Source organism: Schistocerca nitens, chromosome 7 (assembly GCF_023898315.1).
Source record: "Schistocerca nitens isolate TAMUIC-IGC-003100 chromosome 7, iqSchNite1.1, whole genome shotgun sequence".
Taxonomy (NCBI): Eukaryota; Metazoa; Arthropoda; class Insecta; order Orthoptera; family Acrididae; genus Schistocerca; species Schistocerca nitens.
In genome coordinates this window covers 602,499,572-602,527,473 of record NC_064620.1, presented here as the reverse complement: position 1 = coordinate 602,527,473, position 27,902 = coordinate 602,499,572, and the positions used below count along the sequence as shown (strand labels likewise).

General features: G+C 38.2%; 2 protein-coding genes across 4 annotated transcripts in view; one reads left to right on the top strand and one right to left on the bottom strand.

Moving 5' to 3' along the window:
- Positions 1-14,155, bottom strand: part of LOC126195263 (protein cornichon homolog 4) — a 91,806-nt gene extending 77,651 nt beyond the window's left edge. Inside the window, exons 1-2 of the mRNA XM_049933790.1 lie at positions 13,826-14,155; positions 6,164-6,232 (exon numbers count right to left, since the gene is read on the bottom strand). Coding sequence (XP_049789747.1) covers positions 6,164-6,232; positions 13,826-13,903 — 147 coding nt within the window. The 5' untranslated portion in view covers positions 13,904-14,155. The remainder of the gene's footprint in view (positions 1-6,163; positions 6,233-13,825) is intronic.
- Positions 14,156-14,159: 4 nt separating this feature from the next.
- LOC126195262 (intraflagellar transport protein 57 homolog) overlaps positions 14,160-27,902 on the top strand; it is a 177,223-nt gene continuing 163,480 nt past the window's right edge. For 2 of the 3 annotated variants that reach the window (XM_049933787.1, XM_049933789.1), the window contains exon 1: positions 14,160-14,290. The gene's annotated coding sequence lies outside the window, so the exon portion shown is untranslated. Of the gene's footprint in view, positions 14,291-14,846; positions 14,982-27,902 lie in introns of those variants that run through there. The other variant, XM_049933788.1, reaches the window with a different exon arrangement.

Sequence of the window (27,902 nt, the reverse complement as noted above, 5' to 3'; positions counted from 1 at the left end):
CTACAACTTTATACTATGGGATCTTGGGCTTTATTTCTTTGTAATCTTTATTTTTTGGGTTGCGTTGTTTTCATGACGTACTGTGATAATTGCACAAGCACAATGGGTGTTCTCCACTGAGAGAAACTAAATATAAAGCAGAAAATGGCATCAGTTTTACAATAATTGGATAAATAAAAAGCTTAGACTAAGCATAAATAATAACAGAAACAGATAAAAAAAATTTAATACACTGTGTAAATAACAAAAAGGTTCGCTGTATTATGGAGAAAAAACACACCTCAGTTCTTCCAATGTTATTAATTAGCTGTACAGAAAGCAAGACAAATTTCGCAGTGAATTTCCCTTCCATTCCATGATGATTTGTTGATGGGTGACATCCAGTGTAAATCAGTCTTAAAATGTATCAAACTACCAATACAGAAATTCACAAAAAAAAAAAAAAAAAAAAATAGTATGTGACTGAATATATGAAAAGTGACAATCTCCTTTAATGCCATGCTGTTTATAAGTTGATTGGCAGATGAAATTTTTGCACGAACTGTATAGTGTTACTGATGCATTAACTAAGTGGGCACAGACTATGTTCTCTTATTGTAAGTCTGCAAAGTCTGGATGACAGACTGATCTGGTCTTGTAACATCAACCAAAACAGCATTGCTGTGCTCATACTATGAATGGCTAAAAGCAAGGGGAAGCTACAGTCATAATTTTTCCTGAGGGCATGCAGCTCTACTGTATGGTTAAATGATGATGGCATCCTCTTGGGTAAAATATTTCAGAGGTAAAACAACCCCAATTCAGATCTCCGGGTGGGGACTACTCAGGAGGATGTCATCATCAGGAGAAACAAAACTTGCATGTTATGGATCGGTGTGTGGAATGTTAGTTCCCTTAATTGGGCCGGTAGGTCAAAAAATTTAGAATCAGGAAATGGATCAGATGAAGTTAGATATGGTGGGAATTAGTGAAGTTAGGTGGCAGGAGGAACAGGACTCCTGGTCAGGTGAATACCAGGTTGCACATACAGAATCAAATACGGGTGCTGCAGGAGAGGTTTAAGAATGAATAAAAAGTAGGAATGCAGGGTAGCTACTATGAACAGCATAGTGATTGCATAACTGTAGCCAAGGTAGACATGAAGCCCACACCCATCACAGCAATACAAGTTTATATGCCAACGAGCTCCACAAATGCAAAAGAAATGGGAAAAAAATGCATGGCGAGACAAAAAAAAAAATATTCAGTTAGTTAAGGGAGATGAAAATTTAACAGTTAATGGGGAGTGGATTTCAATAGTAGGAAAAGGATGAGAAGGAAAAATAGTTGATCAGTATGGACTGGGGTATAAGAATTGTAAAAGAAGGTTGTGTATGTAGAAGAGACTTGGAGACACTGGAAGGTTTCAGATTGCCTATATAATGGTAAGACAAAGATTTAGAAACCGAGTTTTAAAATGTAAAACATTTCCAGGGGCAGATGTGGGCTCTGACCACAATTTACTGGTTATGAACAGTAGATTAAAACTGAAGAAGTTGGAATAGATAGGAAATTAAGGAAATGGGACTGGATAAGTTGATAGAACCAGAGCTTGCTCAGAGTTTCAAATGGGGCACGAGGTAATAATTGACTAGAACAGGAAAAAGGAATACAGTAGAAGATGAATGGGTAGCTTTAAGAGATGAAATAGTGAAGGCAGCAGTGGATCAAATAGATAAAAACACAAGGACCAGTAGAAATCTTTGGATAACACATGAGATTCTGAATTTAACTGATGAAAGGAGAAAATATAAAAATGCAGTAAACGTAGGAGGCAAATGGGAATACAGACTGACAGGAAATACAAAATGGCTAAGCAAGAATTGCTAGAGGACAAATGTAAAGATTTAGAAGCATATTTCATTAGGGGAAAGATAGATACTGCCTATAGGAAATTAAAAAGGCCTTTGGAGAAAAGAGAAGCAGCTCTGTGAATATCAAGAGCTCAGACAGAAAAGCATTCCTAAGCAAAGAAGGGAAAGCTGAAATGTATAAGGAGTCTATATAATGGAAATAAACTTGAAGGCATTTTTATAGACAGGGAAGTGGGCGTAGATGAAGATGAGACAAGAGATACGATACTGTGAGAAGAATTTGACAAAGCTCTGAAAGGTCTAAATTAAAACAAGGTTTCATGAGTACACAATATTCTGTCAGAACTGCTGATGACAAAACCCTTCCATCTGGTGTGCAAGATGTATAAGACAGGTAAAATACTCTCACACTTCAAGAAGAATGTAATGATTCCAATTCCAAAGAAAGCACTTGCTAAGAGGTGTGAAAATTAATGAACTATCTGTTTAATCACAAGCTGCGACATGGTCATGATTAAAGGTAGACTTATGAGCTACTTGAATAAGCACAACCTCCTAACCAAGGACCAGTTTGGATTCCGAATAGGGAAAGGCACAGAAGCAGCAACAGCATATCTCACTAAATATATCCTAGAAGCACTCAATAAAGGAAACTATACAACAGGTATATTTATCGATCTAACCAAAGCTTTTGACACAGTGGATCACAAAACACTGTTGGTTAAGCTAGATGAACTGGGAATAAGGGGGATTGTAAAAAAATGGTTCCAGTCATATCTAGAAAATAGAATACAGATGACTGAAATAACACATTTATCATGTAACTCCAACTGTATAAAAAAAACATATTTCTGACCCCAAACATATAAATATAGGTGTACCACAGGGTAGTGTCCTAGGTCCAGTACTATTTCTAATTTATATTAATGATTTCCCACAAAGTATAAAGCATGGGCATACAATATTGTTTGCAGATGACTCTAATGTGCTAATCAGTGACACATCACATGTAGATCTAAGAGAGAAAGCTGAAGAAACACTAAAAAGTGTATATGAGTGGGCAGCTAACAAAAAAGGTCATGCTTAATATTAAGAAAACAAGTGCTATGAACTTTTACATAAACAAAAAACCATATTATAATAACCTGAATTTATGAAACCATACAATGGGTGGAAAGCACAAAATTTCTTGGCATGCAAGTTGATAGTCAGTTGAAGTGGGAAGACCATGTAAAAATACTTCGTAACAGAATCTCTACAGCATGCTATGCCCCCAGAGTTCTTACTTCAGCATGCGATATTTCATGTATTAGATCAGTATACTTTGCGTAAATTCATTCTGTTATTAGTTATGGGATAATATTCTGGGGAGTGAGCAGGAAATATATCGAAGCTATATTCAAATTGCAGAAAAGATCAGTACATATAATTACCAAGAGTGGCACCATGGCTCACTGCCTTGAACTTTTTAAAATGCTGGAAATTTTAACTGTCCCATGTGAATATATTTTTCAAAATGTTATGTACATTAAAAAAAAATATTGGACACTATGTTAACAATGATTCTGTACATGGTTACGAAAGTATGGATAGAAAAAATAAAGTTCAAACACAACAGAGTCTACTGTACAATGCCATCAAATTATATAATAATGGAAATGAAGTCCCATGCTTCTTTACAGAGCGTAGGGGAATGATGCGGGAGACCCACACCGCCTTACTAGGCAAGGTCCTAATGGAGGTGGTTTGCTGTTGCCTTCCTGCGACCGTAATGGGAATAAATGATGATGATGTAGACGACACAACACCCAGTCATCTCGAGGCAGGAAAAATTCCTGACCCCGCCGGAAATCGAACCCGGGACCCCGCGCTCGGGAAGCGAGAAAGCTACTGCGAGACCACGAGGGGCGGACTAAATAATATATAATTATATAATAAATTACCACAAAACATAAAAGACATAGAGACAATCTCCTCCTTCAAAGAAAAACTAAAAAAAACTTTTACAAAATAAAAGTTACTATACAGTAATGGAGTACTTGAATTAAAAAACGTTACTTAAAATATGAAAGTTCTGTGTCAAACTATATGGAGAAATAATAATTATATAAGACTGAAAAATGTAAATTACATTAAAAGAAAATTTCACTGTCAACTATTGTGTAAGAAACAAATTTGAACTGTTAAATTGTCTATTATTCAATGACGAAATCCATTCAATGTAAATTGTTTCACAGATTAATAAAGAAATCAAATCAAATCAGTTAAAGAGACAGTAACTGATGTATGCCCAAGTGCCAATATAATAGATAACCACATAAATAATAAACAGCTTTCAGAGTGTGCATAACTCCCGTTTTCTTTTGTTCCTTTGCTGTTTATATAGTATACAGTTCATTAACTAGATAATCTTGTTCATGGACTGGTATGGGGTTTTATCATACTTTTCTTGCAATGGCGTGCCACAGGGTACTAGGGGCCCTCTGACAGTCATGTTCCTCTAACCACTTCTCGCATATGCGGCACTCCGGCATTAGCGCTAACAGAGGGCGCTGATTATGTGCAGCAATCTGTTTTCTTTCATTGTGGCTTCTTTAGGTATTTGTTTTATAATTTTTATATTATTCTGTGCACTCTTAAATCTGTTTATTATTTATGTCATTATCTACAGTATTGGCACTTACTGTAGTAGAGAGGATATGAAATGTAGACTAGAACTGGTGAGAAATGTATTTCTCAAGAAGAGAGATTTGTTAACATTGAAAATAAAATTCAGAGTTATAAAGTCTTTTCTGAATCTATTTGTCTAGAGTATGGAAGCGAAACATGGATGATTAACAGTTTGGACAAAAAGACAATAGGAGCTATCAAAATGTGGTGCTGCAGAAGAATGTTGAAGACTAGATGGGTAGATCATGTAACTAACGAAGAGGTACTGAGTAGAACTGGGGAGACAAGAAATTTGTGGCACAACTTGATCAAAACAAGGGATCGGTTGAAGGGACACTTTCCGAGTCATCAGGGATCACGAACTTAATATTGGAGGGAAGTGTGTGGGTAAAAAAATCATTCACCAAAAGGTGAATACGGTAAGCCGATTCAGAAGGATATAGGATGCAGTAGTTATTCAGAGACGAAGAGGCTCGCACAGGTTAGAGTAGCACGGTGAGCTGCATCAACGGGATGATCAACACAACATCAGAATGATTACAGATGTTCTGGTGGCTCAGAACGTTCATGGTAGTGTTCCACTGTTCCAAGGTAAAGAAAAGGGAAATGCCAGTGTGATTTACAGAAACTCAGCAAAAAGTTCCAGAAATGCGTTATCTGGAACCAAGTTTAAAATGTCTGAGTTGTGTTCCACTCCACATGCAAAGCTCATTACACAGTGAATTACGAAATTGGTGTTATACTGTCCTCCCGTGCACTTTAAAAGCAAGTATTTACCTAGAATAATAAAAACATATTCACAAGAAATGTTCAACAAAATAAAAAGAAAGTGAAAACAATGAAAGTTCAAATCAAGAAGATGCAAGAAAAATAGAAAATCCAGGATGGAATAATAACAATATTACGAAAAGGATAGATTGCTACGCACCATATAGTGGCCTCAACATTTACTGGTTATTGCCCTTTAGCCACCTATATGCTTCCCTGTTCCAATTGCAGCACTACACAGCCTTCTATTTCACCAGCGCACACACAGTCTCTTTATTTCTCTCCTTTCCTATCTTCCCCCCTGCCCCTGTCCAACCTCCTGACTGCATCTATCTCCCTACTCTCCCTCCACCTTGTTCCTCTATGCTCCCACAAGCAGCACTTTACTGACCCTACTTCTACCCTGTTACCCACCCCTCCACCTACTAGCCACCTCCTTACCCCCCCCCCCCCCCACCCAAATTGCTTCTCCTACCACGTGCAGTTCTCACTGTCTGGCTTGGACAGTCAGAGACAGTGGCCACATGTGAAAGAGCCTCGTTTGCGTGAACATCTGTGTGTGTGTGTGTGTGTGTGTGTTTTGTCTAATTAGAAGACATTTTTCTGTGCAAAAGCTTACTTGTTTAGCAGTCTTTTTGTAGCACATGTCTGCAACTCAACATTTCCACTGTATAGTGAGTAGCAATCTATCCTTTTCATAATACTGTCACATGTACAAAAAAGTTGTATTTGGCAGAAGAAAAACATGGCACTGTTTTACACACACACACACACACACACGCACAAAATTTTCCTACATTTTATTAGCAGAAAATACAGCTTTGTTTAACAAGTAAACCATGAAAAAATATATGCATATAAACATTACTCACAAAATTTAGCTTCGAACAGCACTGCTGAGCATTAAGATAATCACATTCCAAATCCGATAATGTAATCACCTGAGTAGTTGTTAAGAATCTGTATAAAACATTGTTAAATTCCCACCATAAAAACACTTTTAAAGATCTCTCCTAGATGAGGTGGTTCAAAAACACCAATGTTATAATTAAATAATACACGTATAGGTTGGACAATTCTGCAAATAATGCTATATGCCAAGAAACTTTCACACAAAATAAAGTGCATTAATGTAGCTGTAAACTATTTTGCTAATTTTTCATGTCAAAAGCAACTTTTTTGAGGTTTCCTGCATTACTGATTTCACACTGAGGTCACTCCATGTCAATTCAACCAATTTGAGAAAATGTTCCAGCTGATAGTCTCAGAGTTGGCTGAAATTTAGCACACCAATGCTACCAAGTGTGGAACACTCATATACAAATTTTAAGTTCCCCTACCAATTAGTTCCAGAACTATGGCTTGTGAAAGAAGGTGGCGTGACCCGGAAATTGCAACCCGCACCTGGCAATCTATCTTCAGACCCAACTTCAGGTCTCAATAACTTTGGAACTATTCCGCACAGTCCAGTGAAATTTTTACAACCCAAAAACATCCACTTAGAGAACACACTCTATGAATCAAAACACCAACATATTTCTGAGGGAAAATATACAATTCCAAAATTTGATTAAAAAATGTAATACGTTAAAAGGTACATATTGTAGGTGCCCTCTATGCCAAATATAATTCACTCAAAAATAATATAAATTTTTTGTGGTAAGCTTAATGTGGCCTAAACACACACAAAACTCATCTTGCCCATATCAGTCACACAAACAGAGTTACATGCACACGAAAATACAAAAATTTGAAAAATTACCTGGAAAACATGGATTTTCTAACTGTGGTAGCACAAAAGGGACAAGTGATATCCAAGCCAAATTTCAAACACTGCATAAGTAGACCATAATATAATATGTGGCAAAATTTCAACTTGTTATTGCAAGGCATTTGTGTACAATAAAAGTTGACAGAGATGTATTTGGTTAAGTTTCTTTTAACACGATTTAGCAAGTAATAGTGATGATGTAAACAGCTTGTTTCAGATAAAGTTGCAGCAATTGTTGGGAACCATTAGGCAAGAGAAAGTTAAACAATGGTAGTTTTCAGGGACAGAATGAGTCATTGTTAGGCAGGAACAACAAAGGAAACAAGCAACAACTACAGGTTACTCATGTTTTTAAGATTCTAGTTCAGCCTGGTCAGTACTGTTGAGGAGAGTCCGTATGGAGGCAGAAGAGTGTACTAGTGCTGCTTTTGTTCAAACAAGTTGCAGTATTGGTAGAGCACAAGCATCTGAATGTCATAAAACAACATATGGAACAAAATGTGGGATTGACTTTGTACTGTATGATCTGGATGAACCGTACCACGATTTGTTGCTTCGGAGATCCAGGATACACCATGTGGGCACAAGAAGTACAGTTCCAGGAAACTTTGTATTTGTTATCATCATATGAAAGTGTTTCCATATAAGTATTCTCTCCTACAAAGAAGTTGTTTTGATCCATAAGAAGACAGTGAAGTGTAGCCTCAGAGAAACTGATATAAAATCAGTATTGAAAGTGAATCAGTGCATGGGACTCAACATGAAACCAGGACAAAAGTTACGTTCCACGTGTGTTACACTGCTAAAAAATCAAGAATATTCTGATATATATTACATGACAGTGACGAAGAGTATCAGCCACCTACAACCACAGCGGATGAGCAATTAAATACTTCAGTGACTGCTCTGCCATCCCATGAAGACACACAAAGTTGGGAAAAGAGACAGGCCCAGCCATGGTAGAAGAAAACTACAAGAAGCTCAAATGAAATTAAAACACAAAATAGCTGACACACTAATGGTGGAAGAGAAAGAACTATCTGCTCCAAAGGAACAGAAATGCTCTGAATTGGGCAAAATTGTGCATGATTTGAAAGAAAAATGTGCCATATCCACATGTCAGAAAAAAGAAGTTATTCTTACCCTTGCACCTTCCAGCTGGTCTATTGACTACACTGCAAAGGAATTCAATGTTTGTACATATATGGTAAAGCAAGCTAGGAAAATAAAAGCACCCCAAGAACTTCAGCAGGCTCAGGGTAAGCTATTGAGTTCAGAAATAAAGGTGCTACTGGCGGAGTTTTATGAAAATAATGACTACAGCCGAATAATGCCTGGAAAAAGAGACTATGTAACGGTGAAAATGGGAAATGTATGCTTACAGATGCAAAAAAGACTGTTGCTATGCAACATATCAGAACTATATGTAGAATTCAAGGAAAAGTATCCCAATACTAAAGTAGGTTTATCAGCTTTTTTCAATCTTTGGCCAAAATGGGTTGTGCCTGTAAGTGCAAGGGGCACACACAATGTTTGTGTATGTGAGACCAATCAAAATGCTAAGCTGATTATTCCAGCTATAAAGGATTCTGATCTGGATTACAAGGGTGCAATGAAGCTGATAGTGTGCGACATCAGCTCCTACCAGTGCATGATACACTGGTGTGAGAAGTGTCCTGGTAGGGCAAACCTTGCAGAAAACATGAATAACAAACTGTATGGTGAACTCCTTATGGATGACGATGAACTTCTTTCTTTAAACAATGGACACACATGGATCACACAAGTCTTGAGACAAAACAAAGTACAGTGTAAGATTTTGTTGAAATGTGTTGTCAAAAAACGGACAAACTGACCATCCACAGCTTCATAGCAACAGCACCATCGGCTTATCTCCAGTTTTGTAAGGATAATTTGAAACAAGATGAAATTATAGTAATACTAGACTTTTCTTAAAATTATGCATTTATAGTTCAAGATGCCATCCAAGGATATCATTGAGACAACAGTCAAGCAACTCTCCAGCCATTTGCAATTTACTATAGAGGTGAATCACGTGATGTGTCTGTCATGAACCTGTGTGTTTTTAGTGACTGTTTAATTAATGATGCCATTGCAGTTCATGCCCACATTCGCACTGTCATGGCATATGTGAAAAACAAGCTGTCTCACATACATTTTGCGAAATACTTCAGTGATGGAGCAGCTAGTCAGTACAAAAACTGTAAAAATCTCAAAAATTTATGCATGCATTACCATGATTTTCAGATTCACGCAGAATGGAATTTTTTCACAACAGGTCATGGTAAAAATGTATGTGATGGTATTGGTGCTACCATAAGTGCATGGCATCACGAGCTAATCTGCAGCACCCTACAGAAGGTCACATTCTAACACATATTCAATTATTTACCTGGGTACAGAAAAATATCTGTGGCATACAATCATTCTATGTTTCGAAAGATGAGGTGAAATCAGTTGAAGAGTTGCTAAAAAGCAGGCTAGAACACGTTAAAATTGTTGCAGGCACAAGGAGCTATCATCACTTCTCTCCAACGGACTCTGACAATGTGCAGATGAGCAGACTGTCCGGTGATAACTATAGGTTCATGCACAACATGTGTCTTCACAGTGTGTCTGACTCAGGATTCAGAAGCAAAAGCAGCAACATACAACCAGGTTGCTATGTTATTGCTGTTTATGATGACAAATGGTACTTAGGATGTGTTGCAGAGTGCTGTGAAGCAGAAGGTGATGTATTTGTGACTTCATGGCACCAGCAGGACCAGCAACATCATTTCATTGGCCATGTTTGGCAGATAGGTGTTGGATTCCTTTTGAACATATTCTTATGACAGTTCCAGTTCCTATCACAGTGTCAGGAAGACAGTACAATTTGCCACTCAATGCACAGAGTACAGTAACCAAAGTGTGGGAGAACTTCTGTTCTAAGCACAATCGACTGGTTTTTAGCAGTTAAGGTGCAGTAAACATTAATGATAGGTTGTGTTAATCTGTCTATATGTTGTTGCTTAGTGATTAAACAGTTGCGGGAGAGCATAAGAAGATGCAGAACAGTTTACGATACAATGGCCACATCACCAAATACATCTGTCAACTTCCATTGTACAAAAATGTCTTGCAATAACATGCTGAAATTTTGAGATATATATCATTATGGTCTACTTATGCTGTGTGTGAAATTTGACTTGGATACCACTTGTCCCTTATGTGCTACCACACTTCGAAAATCCATGTTTTTCAGGTAATTTTTCAAATTTTTGTATTTTCGTGTGCATGTAACTCAGTTTTTGTGACTGATATCGGCATGATGAGTCCTGTGTGTGTTTAGGCCACATTAAGCTTACCACAAAAAAATTTATACTATTTTTGAGTGAATTATATTTGGCATAGAGGGCACCTACAATATGTACCTTTTAACGTATTACATTTTTTAAACACATTTTGGAATTTTTTATTTTCCCTCGGAAATATGTTGTTGGTGTTTTGATTCATGGAGTGTGTTCTCTAAATGGATGTTACTGTGTTGCAAAAATTTCAGTGGACTTTGTGGAATAGTTCCAAAGTTATTAAGACCTGAAGTTGGGTCTGAAGACAGATTGCCAGGTGCGGGTTGCAATTTCTGGGTCACGCCACCTTCTTTCACAAGTCATAATTCTGGAATTAATTTGCAGGGGAAACTAATACTTTGTACATGAGTGTTCCACACATGGTAGAATTAGTGTACTGAATTTCAGTCAAATCTGAGACTATGAGATGGAGCCCCTGGTTGAACTGACACGGAATGAACCACTGGAGAAGGCAGGACAACAGAGGTTCCAGTTGGACATTTGAGCATAATGCTGCCAGAACTGAAATTCAAAGAAATTATACAATTATTTCATCATTTAAATTTATATTTACAGCCCAGAAAATAATTTAACTTACATCGATGGAGACACTGAAATAAATATCAGTTCATTAATGCAGTTACCACGAAATTATTTATTTAGCAAGAAAAGTGAAAATTTGTGCCTGGACCTCATACTTATTAGGAGCAGTTTCATTAACCATTTGGAGCACACAGCACACCACCAAGACCTCTCCAAACTTTTAGTGTCACTAGTGGATACATACTCCTAAATAAAATTCCTATAATGCCTCTCCCCTTTAAGATCAAAATACGAGTCAGACAAAATGATGGGTTGTTTCCATCGCTTTTCAACTGTGTTCTGAAACATAAAAACAGTGTCTTAACTGGTGCATTGTTTCAGTTTAGCTTCTGAAAACTATACAACTGACCCAAACTTCTCTAATTTCTGATTTTTCCCTCCTGTTGAATTCAAATAATACAACTAAAGGTTCTCTCAGATGGGAACGTTTTTATTGGAGTGGCATGACAGTTGAACCTGTCAATAAATATGAAAACACTGACATCAAAGAAAACATTTAAATCAGTTCAGTAGTAGGCCTATGAAGCATGTTGAAAGCTTAGATTGGCACTGAATGTTTACGTAGTAAACTCATGGAGTGTCTGTTCTTTTTGGTTGCTCATCTTACTGTAACTTCTTCTTCTCTATCATCGTGCAGAAGAGATCCCTGTCAAAGGCATCTTTGGGTATGATTTATACAGAGGTCGTCTGTGGTGTTTCTAAACCAGGGTATCATGGTTTTGAGGTTTGACTCAATAATGTGGCAAGTCTTTGTACATAGGTTTTAGAGGTTAGTAGTTTAGAATTCTGAACAAATGAGCCACCATCACCATTGTTATTTCAAGTTCATTAATACATCAACATCTGTACTCTGTGAACCGCTGTGAAGTAAATAGCAGGGGTAAGTACTGTAACTGTACCAGTTAATAGGGCTTTTTGCCCATTCCATTCACATATGGAGCATGAGAAAATGTGTGTGTGTGTGTGTGTGTGTGTGTGTGTGTGTGTGTGCGCACGCGCGCGTGCGCAGGGGGTGGGGGATTGTAGTATATTTCTAGAATCATCATATAAAGCTGGTTCTTGAAACTTCGTTAGTATACTTCCTTGGTGGGACAGTTTGTCTTTCTTCAAAAGTCTCCCAGTTCAGTTTCTTAAACATCTCTGTCACACACTTCCATAAGTCAAACAAACCTGCGAATATTTATGCTCACACTTCTCTGTATGACTTCCTGCTAGTCCATTTAGTATGGGTCCAAACACTTGAAAATATTCTAGGATAGGTCGCACAAAAGATTTGCAAGCCATTTCCTTTGTAGACTGATTGCATTTCCTTAATATTCACCGACACATTGAAATCTGCTGCCTGGTTTACCCACTAGTGAGCCTATGAGATTGTCAAGTTCGTACAAAGTGTTACACCCAGGTATTTGTAAGTTTACAGATTCAAACTGTGACTCTAGAGTATATATTTTCTTGTTCTGTGAAGTGCGCAATTTTACATTTTTGAACGTTTAAAGCTGCCAATCATTCCGACACTTTGGAGTCTTATCAAGGTCATACCGAATTTTTGTATGGCTTTGTTCAGACTGTACTTTATTGTAGATAATTACATCATCTGCAAAAAGTCTGACATCACTATTAATATTGTCTGCAAGATCATAAATATACAACATGAACAGCAAGGGACCCAACACACTTCCTTGGGGTACACCAGAATTAACTTCTACGTCTGTCAATCACTCTCCATCCAAGATCACATGCTGTGTCTTCCCTATCAAGAAATCCTCAATCCAGTCACACAACTTATCTGAGAACCTATATGATCATACCTTTGATAATAAGTGTAAGTGTTGTGCAGGGTCAAATGATTTTCAGAAATCAATAAATACTGGATCCATCTGACTTTTGATCCATGACTTTCAGGCGGTCATGTGAGAAAAGTGAGAGTTCGGTTTCACATGATGTATATTTTCGAAATTCATGCCAGTTGTCATGGGGGAGGCTGTTCTGTTTGAGATACTTCATTATGTTCAAGCTCAGAATTTGTTCTAAGATTCTACAACAAAGGAATGAAAAGGACAATGGGCAGTTGTTTTATGGATCAGTTCTGCCAGCCTTCTTGTAGACAGGTGTGACCTGTGCTTTTTTCCAACTACTGGGCACAGTTTTTTGTTTAAGGGGTCTATGACAGATAATAGACATCAGAGGGGCTAACTTGGCTGTGAATTAGGTACAGAATTTGACAGGGATCCCACCAGGCCATGAGGCTGGTAGGCATACTTTGTATTCAGATATATGTGTATGAAGGCGAGCACAGTGATTAAATGTAAATCCTTGAATGTTCTGTAAACATTCTTGTCAAATCCACTATCATTATATTGGTGACATGGGTGCAAATTTACACAAATAATTCACTAGGTACACCCTACGTTATGCAACAAATAAATAAATAAATGTGCTTTTCCACTAGCAAGCAACTTACTACACAGCCTAGATAACACGTATCAAACATGATTCACGTCTATAACTTCTGGCCTACTTCGACAGAAAGGCAGCAATGCATTAAAACGACACAATTTCTCGCCACCTATTGAATTGAATTCCCTACGATCTTTCTTTCTCCCAAATTTGGAACAAGACATAAAAAACCTATTATATATACAATTATAAAATTTAATGAAATCTTTCTTCGTCGGTTAGGTACCGCGATTATGAACACTTATATATACGAGAAAGGTAGTAAATACATTGATAAATATAGCAACGGATTTCCTGCTACAGAAATAGTTGCCCAAGAAACTGCAAGTGAAATTTAATGCATGAAAGGATACAAAATAAACCAACAAAAACAGCACGCCTCCAGTATCCACAAGGCATATACTTAATACAAATGGATCGGGCAATATCATTTTCTGTGCAAACTAGTTCGAAAGACTGCGTAAATTCTTTTATGCGTTCTAATTACACATCCAAAATTCACTGTTACTGGGATATTCTCGGCATTGTTGCTGTTGTCATACGCCAGCAATTAACATAACTTGGTATTTCAAGTGTCGTTTGCGTTTTTTATAAGTACACACACACACCACTTCCCCAAACAAGCGCACCGGTACTTCCGAGCGCCACTGTATACATGGTATACAGTACAAAACAGTACACGCTGATCAAAGATCTGAGCTCAGGGTTTGTTTACAAGTTGTGGCATCTCTGGAAAATTTTTGCCCGCAAAAATCGAGATTGTTGATAAATGCGCTGTGGAGAGAAACAAGAATTGTTGATTCGACAGATATTCATGTGTAAGTTTTTCGATTTACTCTCACATTTGAGTCTGCTGTATATAAAAGCGCTGTGATACATTTATGAATTTTAGATCTGTAATAGTTAAGCGGGTCAACAATTGTTTCAGAAGCTTTTACATTTGCTCTAGATTTTGTAAAATAATGTCTATAAACTTTCCCCGACTTAGGACGTAATTTTGTGTAGAATGCATTCTAGCATTTGTTCTTTATTTCAGAAACATAGGGCTTTTTACGATTAAGTTTTCCTGTAGGCGATCGTTTCGTGAACCATTACTTGCATTTTAGTTTTAACGAAGCGTTCTGTTGGTTGAAACGAAATATGATCCAGTTTTTCACCTACAACTTTTTATTTTCTTAAATCCCTATGCAGTTATTTGATGACAACGACTTACTTTAAGCAGCAAGAAAAATAATGGATAGTGTGTTAATGAAGTCAGCAAAGAACAACCGCGGCACCTGCTTTCTAAACATTGTTTACGTAATTAGTTAAAACACTCCGTGGAGATTATAATGTTGATGATGACGATTCTTTCAAAATTTTCTCATTGTTGCTTGATATTTGCGGACATGTTTTCACGTATATGTTCGATAAGTCTCTCCAGGACATTCTTGTGTCGCAATCAAGCTGGAGTAAAATAACAATATACCAGAAAATAGTCATTTTAAGCTAACTAAATCGTATACGTAGGTAAGATACGGCATAAAATTAAATGACGGCATAAATATGTCAACTCTTAACCGTTTCCTGATACAAGTTACCGTTTCTGAAAATGAAGATATCCTTCCGTAGCCACTCCATCAGCCGGATCTGTTTCGCAAAAAATAATATAAGAAAATGTCAAACCAAAATACGAAAATTATAATTTTAAAAATGTGCGTACAATCAAAACAAAACTTTTTGTAGGTGTCCCACTTCCGCAATTTAGGATGTGATATAAGCTAGAACAGAGGGAGGATGGGGGAAGGACTATGGAAAGCGTTAAAAGAAACTAAAGTTTTTGTGTTCAGCTTTATTGGAAATGATAAACTTCTACACCTGTTCTCTGCACACCACTATGAAGTTTATGGCAGACAGTACTTCTCATTGTGCCAATTATTAGGTCTTTTTCATGTTGCATTCACGAATGGAGTGTCTCTGTGCAGGCTGTAATTACTGCAGTCTTGTTCTTGTGATACCAACAGGATCGATACATGTGAGGGCTTGTAGTATGTTCTTGGACTCAACATTAAAAGGTGGTTCTTGAAACTTCGTGTGTAAGCTATCTTGAGGTAGGTTTCATATATCTACAAACATAATCCAGGTCAGGTTCTTCAGCATTTTCTTGACACTCCCTGTGGTTCAAGCAAACCTGTGACCATTCTTGCTGCCCTTCTCTGTTATGTTCAATATCCCCTGTTAGTCCTGTTTAGTACGAGACCCACACAACTTGAAGAATATTCTAGGATGGAATGCATAAGTGTTTTGGAAGCAATTTCCTTTGTATGAAAATTGCATTTCCCTAATATTCTACCAAAGAATAACATTCTGCCATTGCTTTACCTATGACGGCATAGGTATGTGATTATCCCATTTCATATCTGTACAAACTGTTACACCCAAGTATTAGAATGAGTTGACGGAGTCCAACTGGTAGGCCTACTTGTTGATATTAATAGTCAAAGGACACTAATTTTTTTCATTTTGCAAAATGCATAATTTTACGTCTATCAACATTTAAAGCAAGTTGACAGTCTTCACAGCACTTTTAAAATCTTGTTAAGAACTTACTGAATATTTTTGCAGCTTTTTCAAGCAGTGCTAAATTTGAGATAACTGTGTCATATTAACATTGTTTGCAAATGTTCAGTATGAACAACAATGTTCCTGACACACTTTCCTGGGACACACCCAAAGCTACGTATAGGTCTGTCAATGACTCTCCATCCAAGACAACATGCTGCGTCCTCCCTACCAAGAAATCTCCAGTCCAGTCACAAATTTTGCTTATGATCTTACTTTCAATAATAACGATAATATTACAGAAAGGACAGATTGCAACCCATCATATATAGAGGAGTTCCGCATTTCTGCTTTTTTTGTACTGCCATCAGTTTCAGTTTCTGTCATGTCTGTTACTGTATTGACATTAGCTTTGGCGCCACTTGTAGTACTATCGATATAAATGTACCACATACTTACACATTCTGCTAGAATTGAGTTCATTAATCATACATTGCCTTCTCAGTAGTTAAGACTGTATGGGAGCAAATTAAACTGTAGTTACAAGGTTATTCTCAGAAGTATGATTCAGTATTGTGTTGTAAACAATCTTCTAAAAAATATTCGAGGAGATGGAAAAGAGGGAGATCGTAGATCTGTCTATAATTAGTGGTCAGTTGCTTCTGTCTACTTTTGTGTATTTGTGTTACTATATACTGCATACTTCAAACTTATAGGAAATTCTACACCTTGTATCATTGACTATTTACAGAGGTGACTCAAGGGAGACATTACCAGGTCAGCATAAGATTTTAGTTCTTTGTCTAAGGTAGGCAGAAGATTTAGTACTTTTTGCTGACCAAATAATTTTTGTGTGATGGAGTATTGAACATTGAATGCTGAAGTAAGTTTATTGGGCCTGATTTTGATTGAGCAGTTTTTTGCCATCTGTCTCACTGCTGCTGTCATCTGGGAGTTCAGTATCATTTGCTGTACTGAATTTATTCATTTCATGCCTAAAATGCTCCAAATTGTTCCTGCTTGTTCTTGGTTTTTTTAAATTTTTTGTGCAGAGTACATGATTTTTGTGATACACTGAAGAATTTTGCAGTACTGCTTGTACTGGTGTCATAAGGCTTGATTAGAACTGGACCTGTGCTTGTCATATAAGATGTTTTGTTCCCAGATACTAGCCACATTTTTTCTTTGTTTCTGCTCTATGTGTCCCTGAGCCTTTGCAAAGCATAATTGCATTCCTAGTGTTATAATAATATTTTCAGTAAATAACTGAATTTTTCAGCTACTGTGTGTTCTTGCTAAATTACTTCCCACTTTGAATTTTGTACATTCTCTCTAAATAGAGTAACTGACTCAGCGTTTACGATTCAGTGAATTTTTTCTCTGCTTTGGAAGTTAAACTTGATTGATTCGGATGCTTTATTGCTGCCATTTGACCATCATCATCATCAGATAAACCATTTATTATGGGATCCACATCTATTTCATGAAAGACAGGTTGATTTACAAGTAAATTATCTATCATTGTTGCACTTTGGCATGCTGTTTTTGTTTGGAATGTTACTTTGGGGGTGAAACACAGAGCCTTCAATCACAACCATCCAAAATCTTGATTGGTTCTAAATATCCACATATAATCTTTTCCCAGTTATTGCTTCTGGGTCTTGTTAATACTCCTGTGATTGGTTGATGAAGTTTCAAATGTTACTTTTGAGAGCTTATTGACTGTCAGAACAACTATCTTGTACATTTCCATGCCTATCACTAAGGTATAGGACTCAAATAGCTAACATTTTGAGATATCAGGTGTTCTGTTGAATATTTGTGTCGTTCTTGCTAGATATTTTATTAATGTGATTTGTTATCTTCATCAGCTGCTGCGTCACTGCTCTTCTAGTGGAACAGATCCAGTATTTTCACCTACGCCCTTCCCCCTCCACGGTAGGTTCCAGGTGTTCTGTCTGTGGTCTGCTGTCACTAGCAGCATCCTTAGGCATTCCCTCATCAATCAAAAGAACTTGTCTTTTGGCTGGCATTCCAATTTTAGTCCACTGTGGTTTGCTCCCACTAGAAACATTCGTAGGTATTCCTTCTTCGGTCTGACCGTCTGTGCACTGGTCATCCATTTTTTGTCCAATGTGGTTGTAGGTGTTTCCTTTGTGGTCTGTTCTCCCCCTAGAAGTGCCCTGCAACATGCTGTCTTTGTTTCGAAGTGCCTGGTGCTCTGTTTGAGGTCTGTGATCCACGTCAACACACTTAGTTCTTCTTTCTGTGGATTTCTGCTGCTGCCCCTGTTAAGTTTTCAGCAAATACAGTGCAGGGTACCAGTCTCTACTGAGTTGGTTCCCAGTGTCATGTTGTAGTCTGGTCCCTTCAACCCCCACAAACCAACCAACCAACCCAGTGTCACAATTCATGGGGTTTTTGTCACCTTTATCTCTGAAGACTGAGGTGGAGTGGTTGGTTGAAGAGCCTTCTGAATCTGGTTTTATATCCATTCTAGCAGAACATTACCCTGCCAAACTATCTGGGTGTGACAATGTTTGTACCCTGTGGACCAATGTCCTCAGAACTCTATTCTTCTGCACTGGATGGTGACAGCTGTTGGCTTGCAGGCACAAATCTGTGTGTGTAGGTTTGTGATACACTCTGTGGCCAAATGAGCTATCTGTTCTCATTCTGAAAATTACATCTGGAAGCAGCAACTGGCCATTCTTTTCTAGTTGCATGGTGAATTTAATATATGGGTGGCTTGAGTTCAGATTTTCCAGAAACTCATTGAGCATATCCCTACTATGAGGCCAGATCACAAATATATCATCCATATACCTGAAAAAGCACGTGGGTTTGTATCTAGCCATCCATAATGCCTTTTCTTCAAATCTCTCTATGAACATCAATCACTAGGGACAGGTGGCTGCCCGTGGCTACACCTTCAATCTGCTATTAATATTGCCCTCTACAGCAAATAAGTTGAAGTCTTTATAAGCCTGAACAGGTCCATCGGAGCATTTTCCAATCTCTCTGCAATCAGTTCCCATGAGTCTCAGTGGCTCCCTCATGAAAAGGGTGCCACATCGAAACTGACTGTTATATCAGATTCACTGCTTCAGACATTACAAGAAGTCTCCTTAGCTGTGAATGTGTGAATATGCTTCCCCACATGGGGGAGCAGCAGTTTTTCGGAGTACTTAGATAATGGACTTGTTGATGCACCAGTGTTGTTGACAACTGGGTCCAGTGTCCCATCCTTTTTGTGTACGTCTGACACACTAAGTGGAACTGGTGCTCTCAGTTGTAGTTGTTTAATGACCTTGTAAGGCATACTTGTTTCCTTCAAGAAAGTCCTCGTCCGCTTTGTCCATAGGGTCACATTCGAAAAGTCTGTATGCAGGATCCTCCAGACACTGGCACACTTTCTCATCATAATCATCTGGCTGCAGAACGACTGTAGAATTCCCTTTGTGTGCTGGTAACACCATGGTGCTATTAGCTTCCTGGAGCCTCTTGACTACAAGCCTCTCATCATTTGAGATTTTCGTTTTTGGAGGTTTTGTTTTGGTTAGCACCGTGTAGGTCTACAGCAAGTGTTTATGCCACATTTGGTGGAAGTATGTTGGCTGCTTGCTTCATTGCACTTATGAAACCTGAAATGAGCACATTTCTAGGAGTCATTCCAGAGTTGAGACCCTTGCTGAATACCTTCAAAGTGGAGTCATCGAACTGCTGGTGACTTAGGTTCATCACTGCACAAAAGTCCTCTATCTGCTGTGTTTTATTACTCATGCTATCAAACCTTAAAGACTGACATGCTGTGGCATTGTTCTTGGTGCACGCTGTTAGAGACTAAGAGGCATTATCTACCCTGTCCCTGTCTACAGCTGCTGAGGAGGCTGCCATGTACAGGTGAAAGTGTAAAACCTCACAGGCTGTCAATCTAGCCTGTGGTGCATATCTCGAAACCCCTCTCTAACAAGTGCCATGCTGGCCAGATGTTTTATCTTATTTGCAGCTGTGGGGTTTTTGTGATACTTAATTATGACGAAAACTGGTACTACATCTCAATCTCAACTAACACAAGTCTGCATTTCCCCTTCCTTCTTTTGAAGCTTGATATTTTGGTGCATCTCCGCTCTGTAGGCTCTCCTGATGCAATTCTTCATATCTCTCTGGCAATGTGTTGACATCTTTAGATGTCGGGTATTCAGCTGTATGTCAGCATCATTCTTGCACAATATTTTGACAACACGACCCATAATCTTCATCAGGTGCTACCTGAGACTGCTTGTCGAGTGGAATGGGTCCAGTATTTATACATACACTATGTGATCAAAAGTATCCGGACACTCCCAAAAAAAGATGTTTTTCATATTAGGTGCATTGCGCTGCCACCGACTGCCAGGTACTCCATATCAGCGACCTCAGTAGTCATTAGTACATCATGAGAGAGCAGAATGGGGCACTCCGCGAACTCACGGAATCCAAACATGGTCAGGTGATTGGGTTTCACTTGTGTCATATGTCTCTACGTGAGATTTCCACACTCCTAAACATCCCTAGGTCCACTGTTTCTGATGTGACAGTGAAATGGAAACGTGAAGGGACACATACAGCACAAAAGCAAAAAGGCCGACCTCATCTGTTTACTGACAGAGACCGCCGACAGTTGAAAAGGGCCGTAATGTGTAATAGGCAGACATCTATCCAGACCATCACACAGGAATTCCAAACTGCATCAGGATCCACTGCAAGTACTATGACAGTTAGGCAGGAGGTGAAACAACTTGTATTTCATGGTTGAGCAGCTGCTCATAAGCCTCACATCATGCCAGTCAGTGCCAAACAACACCTCGCTTGGTGTAAAAAGCTTAAACATTGGATGATTGAACAGTGGAAAAACATTGTGTGGAGCGATGAATCACGGTACACAGTGTGACGATCCGATGGCAGGGTGTTGGTATGCCGAATGCCCGGTGAACGTCATTTGCCAGCGTGTGTAGTACCAACAGTATAATTTGTATGCAGTGGTGTTTTGGTGTGGTTGTGTTTTTCATGAAGGTGGCTTGCACCCCTTGTTATTTTGCATGGCACTATCACAGCACAGGCCTACATTGATGTTTTAAGCACCTTTTTGCTTCCCACTGTTGAACAGCAATTAGGAGATGGCAGTTGCATCTTTCAACACAATTGAGCACCTGTTCATAATGCACGACCTGTGGCGGAGTGGTTACAGGACAATAACATTTCTGTAATGGACTGGCCTGCACAGAATCCTGACCTTAATCCTATGGAAAACCTTTGGGATGTTTTGGAATGCCGACTTCGTGCCAGGCCTCACCGACCAACTCGATACCTCTCCTCAGTGCGGCACTCCATGAATAATGGGCTGCCATTCCCCAAGAAACTTTCCAGCACCTGATTGAACATATGCCTGCGAGAGTGGAAGTTGTCATCAAGACTAAGAATGGGCCAACACCATATTGAATTCCAGCTGTACCGTTGGAAGGTGCCACAAACTTGTAAGTCATTTTCAGCCGTGTGTTCGAATACATTTTATCTTCCCCGTCCATGGTAGTTTAGAGGTGTTCCGTCTGTGGTCTGTTCCCACTAGCAGCATCCCTCGATGTTCCTTCTGTGTCCCAGAGCACCTGTCTATGGGCTGGTGTACTGTTTTCAATCTGGTGTGGTCCCATGTGCTATGTCCATGGTCCACTCCTACTAGAAATGTTCTTTAACATTCCCTCTTCAGTCCAGTGATCACACAGAAGGCAGAAGGTGTAGCCATGGGCAGTCCTCTGTCTCCTGTGGTAGCCGATATGTTCATGGAGAGATTTGGAAGGGAGGCTTTAGAGGTGGCTAACGCAAACCCACATCCTTCTTCAGGTATGTGGTTGATACGTTTGTAATGTGGCCTCAAGGTAGGGATAGGCTCAGTGAGTTTCTGGAACATCTGAACTCACACCAACATTAAGTTCATCACGCAAATGGAAAAGAGTGGCTAGTTGCCATTTCTGGACGTACCTGTCAAAAGGAGAGTAGATGACTCGTTTTGGCCACAGTGTGTACTGCAAACCTACACACACTGATTTGTACCTGCAAGCCAGAAGCTGTCACCACCCAGTGCAGAAGAACAGAGTTCTGAAGATGTTGATTCACAGGGCACAAACATTGTTAGATCCAGATAGTTTGACAGCAGATAAAGAGCATTTACGATCAATGTTTTGAAGACTGGATACACGACTCAACAGTTCAGAAGGCCCTTCAGTGAGCCAATCCGCCACACAATCTAGAAGAATAGCAATGAGAGGCAAAGACTGTGTTGTACCTGCCCTATGCAGGATCTATTTCTGCCAAAATCAGCTGAATTATCAGGTAGCACAACATCAAGTGTGTGTTTGTCCCCCTCCCAAAATAAGAGGGCTATTGGAAAATGTGAAATACAACCTGGGACTGTGAAAACCAGGAATTTAAACTGTATCTTGCTAATGTGGTATGTCATACATTGGCCAAACGACGACAAAAGTGGACATCAGATGGAAGGAGCATCAGAGGCGCACCCTGTGGTGATGCAGTTCCTTTCATCCATTACCGGTACCTACCTGTGAACTCATTGCAGCAGATTGCCGGTAGGAAAGCCGAGCAGAAACCTACCGTACTGCAACTCGCACCACGGTGCATACAATTTTGAATGAAATGTGGAAATACTGGCAAAACTTCAGTATATACTGAACCTTGATAATGTACACGTTCACTGCCAAGCATGTGCCAGTCTTAACACAGTCATGCATTAACCCTTTCATTCACATTAGCAAGTTTATGGTAACATATTTCCCGAAATATGAACAACTACTAAGCACAAATTTTTCTTAAATGAAAACGCTCGCCATACTATTAAGTTTATCGGTGTCTAATGCGCTCAAGTTTTTAGTCACCGATCTGCTCAGTATGCCACGCGGAATTACTGTCTTTTCTCATACACAAAATTACTTTTAAAAAAATCACGCTTTCTAAGAAATATGCCTTCACTTTAAAACACTATTGAAACATGTAGCACAACCAGAACCAACAAGTTATAACTTCCTTCAGAGCTGATACTACACACGACCGTACCATTGAAAGGCTGCAAGCATTTTCTATCTCCAAGAGAAAAGACGTGCAAAGAATACTCCGTTCTGATTTGTCAGTTTTCTTTAAGGCCAATAGAAAAACATTCTACCATGTTAGTCTGTGCCTTTCATGACTAACCAATCAACAAATAACACACTTTCGAACTGTTTCTTTTTCTGAAATAAATATTTATCATTCTCATATTTTTTTATGTTTTATGCTATTAACTATTTTCATTTGCACTCGAATTAGCTTTCATTTTACCATAAACTTAATTAACATATTATGGTACAAAATTCCCCATCATATAACGTTCATCAGTAGAACAGTGATCTACATCTTTACTTCAAACCACATTCACACTACTAAAAGCATATATAAAACTGTAAAGACATAAATAAACAAAAAAGCCTTCAAGAAATAAACAGAACAATTCACATAAACATTCTCTTGACCTGTTTCTTGAATGTCTCTGTCCAGTACTGTCCTCTAGCAGATGAAAATTAGAATTACATACTCGACTAAACCCACTTATTCTCATTCTTATAATCTAAAATTACAAATTTCTCACTCCAGACTTGGCACTCTACAATTAACCTAGCCTAATCTCTTAATTTCTTCATGAAAAACCATTTCGTACTTGAGAAAATTGATGTAAATTTTTGAAACAAATTTTCAACATTTTAATAACTTTTTCAACATTTTTAAATTCATGTTTTATGAAAGTCTTTTGAAGTTAACTACTTGTTCACCTTTTTTTTTTTTTTTAAGGCGTTGCGATTTGTGTCCTTCCATTTGATAATGGTATGCAGGATCCATAACATTCCTCCATTCTCCACATATCCGTCCTCCGAGGGTTTACATGCAACATTGTCCCTAAAACCACATTTCCGTCTAAGACTACTTTTTTTTACATACATCCTGTTACACAATCACTTATTAGTACAAGAAATTATTTACAAATTTTATATTTCATTTAACTGAAGTTCAAATGAAAGTAAATTAACAGTATTGCTTTTTTATTTTAGCTACTTCAATCAGCTATAATTCATAGTTACCACTTTTATGATGCTGTGTCTCTTTGCATCACTTCTTCTTCATATTTTTTACCACTATTGAACATAAATAAAAAAAAAATTGTATAAAAATCTCCACATTCATTCATATTTCTTTCAGAATAAATGTTCTTCAACTTTATCTAGGTATATTTTTTGTCATATTTATAAACTCCCTTTATCTATGTGGCCACTGTATATCTCTTTTCGTCATTACAGAATGCCTTTTCCTTTGGTGTTCCTTCATCAAAATCTCCTTCATTTACTGCACTTTCATTTCACTACATTTCACTCAGTCTCCAATTTATTTTTACAAATTCCAACATAGGATATTCCTTCCTTTCTTCCATTATTTTAACTGATGCATTAATGCTTTGCACACTTCCACATACCATGGTATACCTTCTCTCATTACTGATGTCAATCCTTAATGTCAGCTTTCAGCAGGATAATGCACCCTTTTTCTACTATCCCTTTACATCATCACCTTCATACCTTTAATTATTTTCTTACATCAACATACTTATGTTGTCACTTCACTCCATTACAATTTGACCCCCATTTCTCTCACCAAAAACTTATTTCATCATAAGACACCATAACGCCCTCTGAGTCTCTCAAACACTTTACCTTCACTGACAGAGAAGAAAATTAAAGATGATAGATTCAGTTCAAAATGACAGAAGAGAAAGATTGATAACCCGAAAAGAAACTGAAATAGCATTGTCAATAACTCGAGCACCTGGTGTTGGTCAAACACCTAGCATTGCATAGGTTGCAGTGCCCTCTGAGGCCTCCCTATTTTTGCTGTACCCCCTTCATTTCCTCGGGGTCCACCTCCACATCATCCCCATACTCATTGTAGCCCTCTAAATCTTCCATCCTTCCATACTGGCTGCTTCTTCTTTGGTCAAATTATTTTTTCGAATTAATGGTACAACCATATCTTCCCTATTTATTTCAAAAATTACTACATTTTCATTAAAATTTAATCTCTCTTTGTACTGGTTAAAGAAATCCTCACCAATTAGCATTTTTATACATAGTTCAGGGATTATAAGGAAGTTATGGAGTACTTGCACACCATTTATTTTTACTGGCAACAGAACTTCCTTTCATTGCTAGTGTCAGAATCCTACTCCAACAAATCATTCACAACCTCTCTTCTATTGAAACATTCCCTGTTTCCAGAAATTACACAGATTTTTGCAGAATTAACCTCATCACTTTTCTGTCCCATACTAACTATTCTGTCCACCAATGACAGCTCAAAAAATTTTTTTGGCATTTCGCCATGCTCCCTTTCCTGTCTCTCTCCCTTTTTTTCCACAATTAATTGGCTGACCCCCATTTTGGTCACCATTTTCCTGCCTCTCCGTTATAGCCTCACCAATGTCGTCATTTATAGGCGCTAGTATTTCTTCTATACTGACATCACTAATCTCCTGTAATTCTGCAGCTTCTGTACTCTCTCCTTCCCAGAACATGACTCTACTTCATCTTGGTTGCTAATGACTTTCTGGCAATCAGGTTCTGTCACATTTCCTGCTAATGCATCACACATTTCATCTGCAATACAGTGCTTATTTTGTTTATTCTGTCCAAAAAGTCCCCTAAACTTCCATTAAATGTACAGATTTTTATGTAGCTCATTTTGTCTGTTGTTTCTACCTTCTTCTGCTCCTCACTTATAATACCTGTTCGTTTAGTGCTAACACTTACAATGGGTTTTGCTAGCGGGTTCAAATTACTTCTTCCCATCTTGTAAACACTAGCCCTTTCACAGACAGCATTTAGTTTAACGGATTCTGGGATTCTGTACCATTTCTTATCTTTACCCCCATTTGCTATCGCCTTGGCGCAACTTTATATCCTCACACCAGAAAATATGATCGATAATTGTGGACCTGCTCCTCATTATTTAGCCTATCATTTGCTGGATAGCGCCACCTCCCAGCGCCTCTGCTCCTGCTATTTCCACGGTACACGCCAGTTCTATTAATGTTTACATTCTGCTGTGGTTCTACATTATTTGGTGGTCTGACATTATGATTTGCATGCTCCTTCTCATGCAACAACTTCTCAACTCTCTCAAAATATCTTAGAATGAATTTATGAATGTCACCCTCAGAGGTGCAATAATTTTGTTTTGCCAGTTCATGGGCAGTTTATCTTCCAGGCTCATAACAATTTGTTCTGGCTCGACTTTATTGTTTAAATGTTGCAGGTTTTTCATCCACTTTAATGCGAACTTTCTTACGCTTTCCTTCCTGGGATTAAACTTTTCCCCAGCCCATAAGCTATATAGCAACTCCATTTGTATGTGCTTGCCCCAATATTCTTAAAAAAAATGCCTCTTTAAATGTATCTAGAGTATCATACTGTTCAGTAGCGATAACCCCCCAAGTTCTAGCCTCTCCTAAGAATTTAAATATAGCAAACCCTATTTTTTCTGTCTGACCACAAACTAGGTAGAACACCTTCAAAGTAATTCCAGAATTCTTTTGGATGCACATTTTCTGTTGGATCGAGATGTAAAAACTGCCTGTTAGTGACATACGATATTTCAGATGATTTTACTACAAAATTACACCCACTACTGTTAGTTCTATGTCTGAGGTTAGTTTCAACTTGGCACAATCTAATGCTTTGCTCATCCACCTTATTTTCAACCTCTTCTACGTGGTTAGTTAGGTGAAGAACATTTTCTTCAGACACGCCCACTTGGTCAGACACACTTTCTACTTCATTCATACATTTGACATATTCAGAACTGATTTTACTGTCTAGCAATTTGTGATCATTTACACATATAGACTCTACCGCCACTATTTTGACCTCTACTTTGTGCACACCTTCTTTTATCAAATCTACCCTTTGTTTATTTCCAATAGCAATTTTTTCAAGGCATCTGTTAATTCACTTTTTTACAGTTTTAATGGATTGTTGGCAGTTATTCGCAACTTGAGAAATTTTGCTGTCCACTTTACTTTCAAACAACTTCAAATCGTTTTTCCACATTTCTTTTAAAACCGGAGTATGCTTCTCAAGTTTTTCATTAAAATCAGAAGTTTGCTTTTCGAGTTTTTCATCAAGTTTACTAATTGTCTGACCAATTGTTTCAGCCAAATTAGTATGCCCAAATTTTATAGAACCCATTAACGCTGCAAACATTTCTTGTGTACTTCCAGGTTGTATTTTCTGCATTACTGTTTCCTGTTTACTTTGTTCCACCAGTACTGTATCACATTTGACCCATTTAATTCAGTAACACACAATTGGTTGTTACCGATTTCATGCTTAATGTCACTTTCAGGATTTACATTACCTCTACTAGGTACATTAACTGACATCCTTGAAGTAGATTCTACTCCACTGTCTGTAAATAACAAAGAAATATCATCAAAAACCTCCTCTTTTACATTAACATGTACTCCTTCTCTCTCTTCAGGCAAGCTAGTTTGTAAAGCACTTACACAGAATGAGAGTTCCTCCTCTTTTATCGTATTTACAAAATCTTTATCACTTTCCGTGTTACTCAGTCTTTCAGCTCACGTACACAACACGTGTAACAAACTTAACTTATCTTTCGTTGAATGCTGCAGCCTCAACGTGTTGAATCTGTAGAGTCCGACCTCTTCATCTGCTGTACCAGTTTCAGGGTCCCCGCTCGTTGTGTAAGTTGGCAGCACTGCCCTGTCGTACTGCTGCTCGTTGATACCGTTATGAC